Source organism: Entelurus aequoreus, linkage group LG03, assembly GCF_033978785.1.
Source record: "Entelurus aequoreus isolate RoL-2023_Sb linkage group LG03, RoL_Eaeq_v1.1, whole genome shotgun sequence".
Taxonomy (NCBI): Eukaryota; Metazoa; Chordata; class Actinopteri; order Syngnathiformes; family Syngnathidae; genus Entelurus; species Entelurus aequoreus.
Window position 1 is genome coordinate 10,487,333 of NC_084733.1, and position 11,355 is coordinate 10,498,687.

The following is an 11,355-nucleotide window of genomic DNA, read 5'->3' on the forward strand; positions in this document are numbered from 1 at the left end:
TATCCGAGGTGGTTTAAAATACAAATCCGTGATCCACAATAGAAAAAGGAGAAAGTGTGGAATCCAATGAGCCAGCTTGTACTTAAGTTACGGTCAGAGCTAAAAAAGATACGTCCTGCACTGCACTGTAGTCCTTCAATCTAACGTTCCTCATCCATGAATCTTTCATCCTCGCTCAAATTAATGGGGTAATCGTCGCTTTCTCGGTCCGAATCGCTCTCGCTGCTGGTGTAAACAATGTGCAGATGTGAGGAGCCCTTCAACCTGTGACGTCACGCTACTTCCGGTACAGGCAAGGCTTTTTTTTATTATTTCATTTCAGTAGGCCTTTAAAGGCCTACTGAAATGAATTTTTTAAAATTTAAACGGAGATAGCAGATCAATTCTATGTGTCATACTTGATCATTTTGCGATATTGCCATATTTTTGCTGAAAGAATTTAGTAGAGAACATCGACGATAAAGTTTTGGTCGCTCATAAAAAAGCCTTGCCTGCACCGGAAGTAGCGTGACGTCACAGGTTGTGGAGCTCCTCACATCTTCACATTGTTTACAATCATGGCCACGAGCAGCGAGAGCGATTCAGACCGAGAAAGCGACGATTTCCCCATTAATTTGAGCAATGATGAAAGATTCGTGGATGAGGAAAGTGAGAGTGAAGGACTAGAGGGCAGTGGAAGCAATTCAGATAGGGAAGATGCTGTGAGAGGCGGGTGGGACCTGATGTTCAGCTGGGAATGACTAAAACAGTAAATAAACACAAGACATATATATACTCTATTAGCCACAACACAACCAGGCTTAAATTTAATATGCCACAAATTAATCCGCATAACAAACACCTCCCCCTTCCCGTCCATATAACCCGCCAATACAAATCAAACACCCGCACAACACACTCAATCCCACAGCCCAAAGTACCGTTCACCTCCGTAAAGTTCATACAGCACATATATTTCCCCAAAGTTACGTACGTGACATGCACATAGCGGCACGCACGTACGGGCAAGCGATCAAATGTTTGGAAGCCAAAGCTGCGTACTCACGGTAGCGCGTATCCAACTCAAAGTCCTCAAATTGTGTTGCTGTAGCTGGCCACAATACACCGCTTCCCACCTACAGCTTTCTTCTTTGCTGTCTCCATTGTTCATTGAACAAATTGCAAAAGATTCACCAACACAGATGTCCAGAATACTGTGGAATTTTGCGATGAAAACAGACGACTTAATAGCTGGCCACAATGGTGTCCCAATATGTCCGCTACAATCCGTGACGTCACGCGCAAACGTCATCATACCGAGACGTTTTCAGCAGGATATTTCGCGGGAAATTCAAAATTGCACTTTACTAATCTAACCCGGCCGTATTGGCATGTGTTGCAATGTTAAGATTTCATCATTGATATATAAACTATCAGACTGCGTGGTCGGTAGTAGTGGCTTTCAGTAGGCCTTTAAACTCAATACTCGATATATTTTCCAGTGAAAGTATACATATAAAGATATTCATTTTTGAGGGAGATTTACTGAAATTGAAGTGAATGACAACTGTACTGTAAACAGTCAGTGGCACTTTTATTAACCCAGTTAGTCAAGATGCGTATTAACAGCACAGAAAAGGAACGGTTTAAGTAGCACAGAATTCCATAACATAAATAAAATTGAAAAATATTCTTTCTAAGTAAAATAAATAACATAGCTGTGCAAATAATACAAAATGTATCAAACTCAGATTAAAAATTAATTTGCAGGCAGGCACTTTTTAATTCCTAGTGGACGATGTAATGGACTGTCACACACGTACGGTTCTGGTCAGCGTAAAGTAAGTGACTTGACTTAATTGTGCGGCTATGATCTTCCTCACTTCGGCGTACATTTTTGGTAGCATTTCTCGTGCGAAATATTCAACTGGAGAACAGTTTTGATTTAGGCTTACATGGTAAACAACTCAAATTAATGTTTTATCCAGGCGCATACACATTTGTCCAAATGTGGCCAAGTAGACGCATTGTGGGTTACTACCTAAGAGAAAATATATTTTCATATTTTGTTGGGTTGCAAGTGATGTCACGTCTAGGGATGATACTCGAAACCGGTTTTCCCGGTTGTTCGATAAGAAAATAACCGAGTCCTCGGACTCGAATCCCTTTTTGAGAACCGGTACCCGTTATCGAGACCACTATAGTAAAGAAAAGAGTTGGTTCTTTATTCGAATCCCTCGGAACGAATCCCGTTCCGACCAGAAATGCTCCGTGGGACATCACAATAAATCAGTCACGTAGCTCAGTCATTAGGCGCACATAGCGAAAGCAGGAAAACGATGGACGGGAAAAAGCGCTCCAAGGTGTAATAAAGTTAAAAACAAAAGGTATAATCCAATGAATAACTTTACTGAGAGATTTGAGCAGGGTACAAACTCATGAGGAACACTTTTACGACCCACCGGAAACATAGCAACCAGGCTAGCAACGCACCTCCTTTACGGCAGCTGGCGCAACGTTCTTAAAGCAACCGCAGCACATACATATATATACAACACATCTCCCTTTTTTAACTTTTGTTTTTCACACTGTATATGTGTTGTCCGTCTAATTATAAATAATGCAGACGAGGCGTGTTGGCTGAGTTCTTGACGTTTACTTTCACGGGTGACGACATGCAACAACACTTTTCGGGGCTACCGCGCATGCTCGTCACTCTCGTTGCATGCTGGGTAGTGTAGTTGTTATATTCCCTAGCTCATAACATCTTTCCCCCTATAAAGAAATAATGTTAACTCAATAAAGTGTATTTCTTTTTTTAGCTTTAACTTTTCATTTTTTAGCATTGTAACCACATTTGCAAACAACTTGTCTCTTCATAGAATTTTCTTTCAATAAAGAGATAAAGAGCAAAAATGTCAAAGCATCATAACAAACAGTTATGTCAAATAGCAGCAGAATTGCACTTTTTGGAGAGCTGTATTATTTCCAGTTTTGTGCCCAAGGGACTGATTTTATTTAACACTATATTATTATTTATACACCTATAGTGCTCACAGAGACAGGTTGTTTTTGTGTTACTGTATATATTTGTTTTTCTGAAAAATCCCACTTAATATACTTTGGGTAACAACAGTCAATGTTTATTTATTTTATTTTATTTTTTTAGGAGGGTAACAGTCAATATGTATTTATTTATTAGATTAAATTGTTTTCTTATATAATAAAAGTGAGCTTTTGTTAAACCAAATATTGTGTGTTTTTTTCCATATACAACAACCTATCTGGACTCGATAAGAGAATCGATAAGGAATCGGTTCGATAAGAGGATTCGATAATAGACTCGAACTCGATAATTTCTTATCAAACATCATCCCTAGTCACGTCTGTGTCCAAGCACATGAAGGGCAAACCAAGACATTTTCTAAAAAGAACAATTGAAATCAGAGTGAAAATGTTGCATAAATGTGCTGTTCTTACTCATAAATCTCTCGTAGGCTGCCTCATTCAAAGCAACGACATACTGTATCTTGATATCGAACACACGCTACAGCAAAACACAAATCCATTCCATGTGGAGGTTTCCTAAAGAAAAGTGTTGATGGAAAAGTAACTACATCCAAATAAACATGGATGTTATTTTTTCCATGATGTCTGGCTTGTATATTCACCACTAAACCTTTAAAATACACTCACATTTGACAGAGCAGGAATGTCATTGTTTTGACTGCTCGAAGAAAACAACATCCTAATCTACGATTTGACTCCCACGAATGGCCTTGACGCAGGAACAGGCTGTTCTGAAAAACTCCCTCGAGGACTCCTCAACGATGGACGCTTTTGACCTTCCTTTTTTTCCCAATAACACCTGGTGTCGAACTTTGAGATCGGCCCCAGTCCACAAAAACATCTCACCCAAGGGCCCCAAACCCCCCCTCTCTGTTGCGAGTTGTTGTGATAATATGTATCAAGTTTATGTGTGCTATGCTATGTGAGGTTCTTTCCTTGGACTCAGTCTGGACCCCTCCCGAGGGTCCAGCCTTAGATTGATATTTTTTATACTCTTCCCCCCATTCCAAATATCCCCTTTTTCCCCACCTTTTTTAAGGAGCGCTGTAAGTGGTTGATCCGTTGGCGGTCCCGTCTTGTCCCCCTGTAACGTATGTCTGCTCTTAGTGGGACTGTGCCGAAAATGAAATTTCAGTTCTTGTGTGCCTTAAAGAATGGACAATAATAAATCATCTTGAATCCTGATCTTTGATCTTGACATGCCATATTGAATGTTTGCCTTCATTTGACCACGTGATGCAAGGCAGTGTTTTTCAAACTTTTTTGAGCCAAGGCACATTTTTTGCATTTAAAAAATGCGGAGGCGCACCACCAGCAGAAATCGCTCCTATTTTGGTGGCTTTTTCTCTTTTTTTGGCATTTTCCTGTAGCAGTTTCATGTCTTCCTTTGAGCGATATTTCCCGCATCTACTTTGTTTTAGCAATCAAGAATATTTCAGTGGTTTTTATCCTTCTTTGTGGGGACATTGTTGATTGTCATGTCATGTTCGGCTGTACATTGTAGACGCCGTCTTTGCTCCACAGTAAGTCTTTGCTGTCGTCCAGCATTCTGTTTTTCTTTACTTTGTAGCCAGTTCCGTTTTAGTTTTGTTCTGCATAGCCTTCTCTAAGCTTCAATGCCTTTTCTTAGGGGCACTCACCTTTTGTTTATTTTTGGTTTAAGCATTAGACACCTTTTTTACCTGCACACTGCCTCCCGCTGTTTCCGACATCTACAACGCAATTAGCTTCCGACTGCCACCTACTGATATGGCAGAGTATTACACGGTTACTCTGACAGCACCGGCACTCAACAACAACACATCATTTGCAGACTATAATTATTGGTTTGCAAAAAATATTTTTACCCCAAATAGGTGAAATTAGATAATCTCCCACGGCACACCAGACTGTATCTCACGGCACACTAGTGTGGCACAGTGGTTGAAAAACACTGATGTAAGGGACACGGCCTCTAGGTCACATTGTTGCAACCCAGCAATTTCATTGTTGTTGTTAATGAAGCATTCTTATAATGCTTGTGTTAAAAAGCAAGTATATCTCCACCTTGAGAGAGAATGGTGCACCCTGGATGAACATCAGTTACAAACATTGTATTAGATGATATGTGGATGTTGTGCTTACTTGGACTGTGATGAAGCCGTGAGGACTCAGGTGGTTTCTCTTCATGGTCTTCGGTCTTTACAGAGACACCAGTCAGTGGAAACTTGGTGAGATCAGCCTCCTCCTGCCCTAGAAGACACTCTCTATCCCCTTCTTCTTGAATGTAGGGGGACTGTAGATGCTCCTCTTCTTCCATACCTTGGGGATGCTGTGTATCCTCCCTTTCCTCTTTAATATTAGGGGGCTGTGGGTCCTCTTCTTCTTTTACATGGGGGGGCTGTGGATAGTCGCACTCCAAAGGGAAGCTGCCCCCCTGCAGATGAGGGAGACATGTTTCTTGATGTCCAATCAGCTGATGGATGTCTACAGGACACAAAACAAACATTTGAACTCATACATGTTACATGTCATATTGTACATGGAATATAAGGTTGCAGCTATTGCATATTTTAGTAAGTATGTATTCGACTAACAAATTTCTTTGATTAATGGAGTAATTGGAAAAACATATTTTCTTTATTAAAAAGCTATTATAAATACATAAGAGAAAACAAGGAATTTCTGTTAATATTGAACCCTTTTAAAATGACTAAGACTAAATGACAAATTCAAGTATGTTCATGGCTTTGCATTTATGAACCCTCAACTTAGAACAGCTAAATAGAAATTAGTTAAATATTGTCCGCAATATTTAGTTTTTGAAGTGTTCAAGCAAAAACGAAGACAATTACAGCATTAAAGCACATTAGACATTGTTACTTATTTATATTTTATCATCAACCAAAAGTGAGACACACACTTCTTGCTTCTATCAGTTGTCTCCGAGAAATGATAAACTATTGATTCATGAAAAAAAAGTTTTTATTTTCCTTCTCTTTAACTCACAGGTCTGTTGCAACATCCATACCCCGCACCCCCAACCCCACCCATCTCAACTTCCTCATGCTCTCTCAGGGAGAGCATGTCCCAAATTCCAAGCTGCTGTTTTGAGGCATGTTAAAAAAAAATAATGCACTTTGTGACTTCAATAATAAATATGGCAGTGCCATGTTGGCATTTTTTTCCATAACTTGAGTTGATTTATTTTGGAAAACCTTGTTACATTGTTTAATGCATCCAGCAGGGCATCACAACAAAATTAGGCATAATAATGTGTTAATTCCTCGACTGTATATATCGTATCGGTTGATATCGGAATCGGTAATTAAGAGTTGGACAATATCGGAATATCGGCAAAAAAGCCATTATCGGACATCTCTACTCATGACACAATATCTGTATGTAACATTGGCTGCATTTCAGATAGTTGTTTGTGTGCCATGTTGTTCCAGACCACAGCAAACATTACCTAGCTTGCCAAAGATTGTAATAAATCTATAAAAAGAAGACAGCATGCCGTTTCCTTTAACTTGGACACACACATCTATACATTTGGCCATTAAAAGCCAGTCATTTCCAGGAGTTATCTCACCTTCTGAGTAGCCTAAATAGAATAAATATTACATTTCAACATTTCCGTCAACAAAGATTTGCTTCAGCCTGCGACACATAGTCATTTTGATAGTAGGCTATTATGGCTAATATAGACATTTTCATCATTTGTTCCCTTCAGTATAAAACTTATATACGGCTTTTCATTTTTTGCAGCTCCAGACAGATTTGTTGTTGGTCCAATATGGCTCTTTCAACGTTTTGGGTTGCCGACCCCTGCTTTAAATAAACAATGATTTGTCTCCTTTCCTGAAACTGTCCTGTTTGCATGAACAATATAAAAACCAAAACAGTGAATCATCCTCACAAGACAATAAACAACTCATCATTCTAAAGACATAAATATTCAAGAATTGTGTTAATAAATAAACATAAAGTGAGTAAACAGGTGAGAGTAAGAATGAAACAAACCTGTACTGAGTAAGACAAGTTGATGTTTCTTGAGAACAGCGTCCAGTTGATGTTGTTTTGTTGAAGAAAGTTCCTCCTCGTACTCTGCTTTCATTCCTTCGCACATTTTCACACAATCACGACACTTTACACTCACATTTGATCTTTATAATAACCCCCGAGTCTCTTTGTTAGCAGCTAGCAAGCTAAGCTAACTAGCGCTAAGCTAGCACGTACGTAACGTATCCAAACACAAACTATCATGAACGATGTTTAACTCCATTAAACGACATAAGTGTACACATTCGAACAGATTAAGAACGCGGGACTCTAAAGACTACAATAACGTCTTCTTCATCAAACGCCATTTTGACTTCCCGTCGTCCTGTTTTATTCGCGCGCTGTTGTCAGATCTCGCGAGAAAGCCCAAAACGCCCTCCAGCACTGCGCATGCGCTGTTCTTTAAGCGACAGTACGACATATCTGCGGGACATCGCTACACATTTCATAACGTTTTTTTGGTCGGCAAAACAGTTTTTAATTCACCTGGTTACTGACACACATTTAATTATATGATAGCGCTGGTGTTATGATCACTTTTATCAGTCACAGAGCGCCTCCACAGCTGAACTACATGAACTCCGCCACATGGTGGCGCCATTCTCTGAAAAGCCGCTTTTGAAACATTGAGGAAACTTATTTGGGTCAAAATAAAAAAAGATGCACCAGATGCAAGGTTTTACTTCCAAACGCTGAAAAAAGTTCCGTGCATCAATCAATCAATCAATCAATCAATGTTTACTTATATAGCCCTAAATCACGAGTGTCTCAAAGGGCTGCACAAGCCACACGACATCCTCGGCTCAGATCCCACATCAGGGCAAGAAAAAACTCAACCCAATGGGATGACAATGAGAAACCTTGGAGGGGACCGCAGATGTGGGGACCCCCCCTGGGCAACCGGTGCAATGCTCTAGAGCCGCATGTGGCTCTTTAGCGCCGCCCTAGTGGGTCCCTGGGCCTCTTGCAGAGATGTGGAAAAAAATGAAGAAAACATTTTTTTTTAGTTTTAATATATATTTTCTGTAGGAGAACAAACATGACACAAACCTTCCTAATTGTTAGAAATCCCACTGTTTATGTTACACATGCTTCACCGATGAGAGTATTTGCCAAGCCCCGTTTTGTCCTACTAATTTCAGCGATCCTTGAACTCATCGTAGTTTGTTTACATGTACAATTTTCTCAGATGTTGCCACAGAAAGACGTGTTTTATGCTACTCCTTCTTTGTCTCATTTTGTACACCAAACGTTTTATGCTGTGCGTGAATGCACAAAGGAGAGCTTTGTTGATTGTATTGATATGCCGGAGTGCTTATCAGACATATTTGGTCAATCCGTGACTACAAGGTAATCGATGCTAACATGCTATTTAGGATAGCTCTATGTACATATTGCATCATTATTCCTCGTTTGTAGGTATATTTGAGCTCATTTAATTTCCTTTACTTATGTCCTTTGTGTATTTATTTATATGTGCACATCTCATGGCACATTATCTTTGTATAATATTACCTGCATTTCTGATAGTTGTTTGCGTGCCATGTTGTTCCAGACCACAGCAAACGTTACCCAGCTTGCAAAGATTGTAATAAATCCATTAGAAGAAGACAGCCTGCAGTTTCCTTAAACTTGGACACACACATCTATACTTTTGGCCATTCTGAGCCAGTAAATTTCCAGGTTATCTCATCCTGTGAGAAGTCTCCATTTTACTAATGATTTCCAATGTTGCAATGTGTAGATTAAAAATTTAAATACAACATTTCTGTCAACGAAGATTTGCGTCAGCCTTCGATAGTAGGCTATTATAGGCTGTTATATTTTTATTCTTATTGTTGCTTTTTATTTTTATTCTTATTGTTATATTTTCTATTTTATTTCCATTTATACCCCAATTATTTATGTCAGGTCCAAACACTGATGACATCTATTAAACAAGACAAGAGGCAAAGAATTAAACAAAGACAGAATTCAATTTGGACTCAATATTGAGGAGAGTCGTCTGTACACTGTACCCTTGAACAGTATCTCAGCACGCTCTGCCAAAAGATTGCACGCCTCCTTCTTTTATTTTGGACCCTCCCCGACCACATGGCCACCGCTGTTACCAAAGGACAAAGGTCGCAAAAAGTTCACAGAAAAGGTCGTAAACAATTCACAGAAAAAGTCAGTTCAAAAAGAGTTTGTAAAATAGTTCCAAAAGAGGTCCATGAAATAGTTCAAAAAGACGTTCGTAAACCAGTTCAAAAAGGAGGTTCAAAAAGAGGTTGTCTGGAAATTGGGCAGATCCTGTCTTCTCTCCGCTTTGAAGTCCTTGGGGTGGAGGTCTAGAAGTAACCTGACTAGCTTGTTCTGGAATGTTTGGAGTTTAGATTTGAGGGTTTTGGAGGTGCTAGGGTACCAGGAGGTGCATGCGTAATCGAAAAAGGGTTGAACGAGAGTTCCCGCCAGAATCCTCATGGTGCTTTTGTTGACCAGAGAGGAGATTCTGTAGAGAAATCTTGTTCATTGGTTAACCTTTTTGATTACCTTGGTTGCCATTTTATCACAGGAAAGGTTAGCCTCTAGAATGGAACCTAGGTAGGTGACCTCATCTTTCCTGGTGATAACAATGTCACCCACTTTTATAGTGAAGTCATTGACTTTCTTAAGGTTGATGTGGGACCCAAACAGGATGGATTCCGTTTTACCCAAGTGTATGGATAGCTTGTTGTCAGCGAGCCAGGTGCAAGTTCTACAGAGCTCAGCACTGAGGATTTTCTCCACCTGTGACTTGTCCTTGCCGGATACCAGCAGGGCAGAGTCATCCGCAAACAAAAACAATTCACAGTCGCATGCCGATGACAAGTCGTTTATGTATATTAGGAACAGTAAAGGTCCCAATATACTGCCTTGGGGGACTCCACAGCTCACCGAGAGGGGGGGGGGACACGGTGCCATTCACCTCTACCACCTGCTCCCTCCCCTCCAAGTAAGATTGCATCCAGCTCCAAGAGGTTTTGTTAAATCCGATTGCTCTGAGCTTATCCAACAGTATAGCGTGCTTAACGGTGTCAAAGGCCTTCTGAAGGTCCAGCATGACCATGCCGCAGTGTTTGCCCGCGTCCACCTCATGTTTGATGTGGTCGGTCAGATAGAGAAGGCATGTGTCAGTGGAGTGGTTAGTTCTGAAGCCGGATTGGAATTTGTACATGAGTTTATTAGTGGCAAGGTAACTATCGACCTGTTCATAAACTATTTTCTCCAATACTTTCGAAATGGAACTGAGAATAGAAACAGGTCGGTAGTGTCCAGGCTCCAATATGCTTCCTTTTTTAAAGAGGGGAGTTACTCTTGCTATCTTAAAATCTTTTGGTACTTGGCCTTGTGTAATTGATAGGTTTATTATGTGTGTGATGATCGGGGCAATGAGGGAGGCAGAGTCCCTGAGGAATCTGGAGGGAATATTATCAAGGCCGGTGGCCTTGTTTGGGTGGAGCGCGCTCAATTTTTTAAACACCTCATCAGCTGTGACCATTTCTAATTTGAAATCATCGTTGGATACTCCTATCTTTCTGTAGAAGGCTTTAATGTGTTCTACACCAAAGCGACCAGAGTGGTGGGACAGCTTGTTGACAAGAGTTGCGGCTATGCTGGTGAAAAAGGTGTTAAGTCTGCTAGCTACCTCCATTTTGTCTGTAATGAGGGAGTCACCCTCCTTGATGCTGATGTTGGTGAGTCTGGTTTTAAGTTTCTGGCTGCAACCAGGAAGCTGGTTGTTGAGAATTTTCCAGAGCTCACGTGGCTTATTTGTGTTGTCCTTGTGGCTTTTAATAAAGGTTTGTACATTTTGAACACAATATAAAGTGCTTTACGGTACTGTATATCAAAACTGTATATTTAAAGAAACATAACACAGGATGTGATGAATTAACTCTCTTTATCAACAACAACTGCAACAACAATCTGCTGTCCTCTGTACGCGCCGCTCTGCCAACACGCGCGCACACACACAGAAGTCCGTTTGGTGCCCTCACAAACGATCGGAAATCACAAAAATCCTTAACTTCTACAACCGTATTGCTACAATAATAAACATTTTAAAAAGTCAAATCCAGTTACATTGACATCGGCGGAGGAGAAGCTGACGAGAAAGGATCTCAAATCTAATTGTTTGTAAATGGAAAAGTTCTCAAATAGGAGGGGTTCTTAAATGGAGGTTCCACTGCAGTAAAATGTATTATCATTTAGTGGACACTGTGGTTTTAGTGAAATATTAAG

General features: G+C 40.2%; 2 protein-coding genes across 5 annotated transcripts in view; one reads left to right on the forward strand and one right to left on the reverse strand.

The window, feature by feature from the left end:
- The window catches only part of LOC133646115 (gastrula zinc finger protein XlCGF57.1-like), a 37,538-nt gene extending 30,081 nt beyond the window's left edge, over positions 1-7,457 (reverse strand). For all 3 annotated transcript variants that reach the window (XM_062041150.1, XM_062041149.1, XM_062041148.1), the window contains exons 1-2: positions 7,054-7,457; positions 5,173-5,514 (exon numbers count right to left, since the gene is read on the reverse strand). In XM_062041150.1, coding sequence (XP_061897134.1) covers positions 5,173-5,514; positions 7,054-7,159 — 448 coding nt within the window. In that variant the 5' untranslated portion in view covers positions 7,160-7,457. The remainder of the gene's footprint in view (positions 1-5,172; positions 5,515-7,053) is intronic.
- The window catches only part of LOC133646114 (gastrula zinc finger protein XlCGF28.1-like), a 201,653-nt gene that overhangs the window by 50,148 nt on the left and 140,150 nt on the right, over positions 1-11,355 (forward strand). The window lies entirely within an intron of this gene.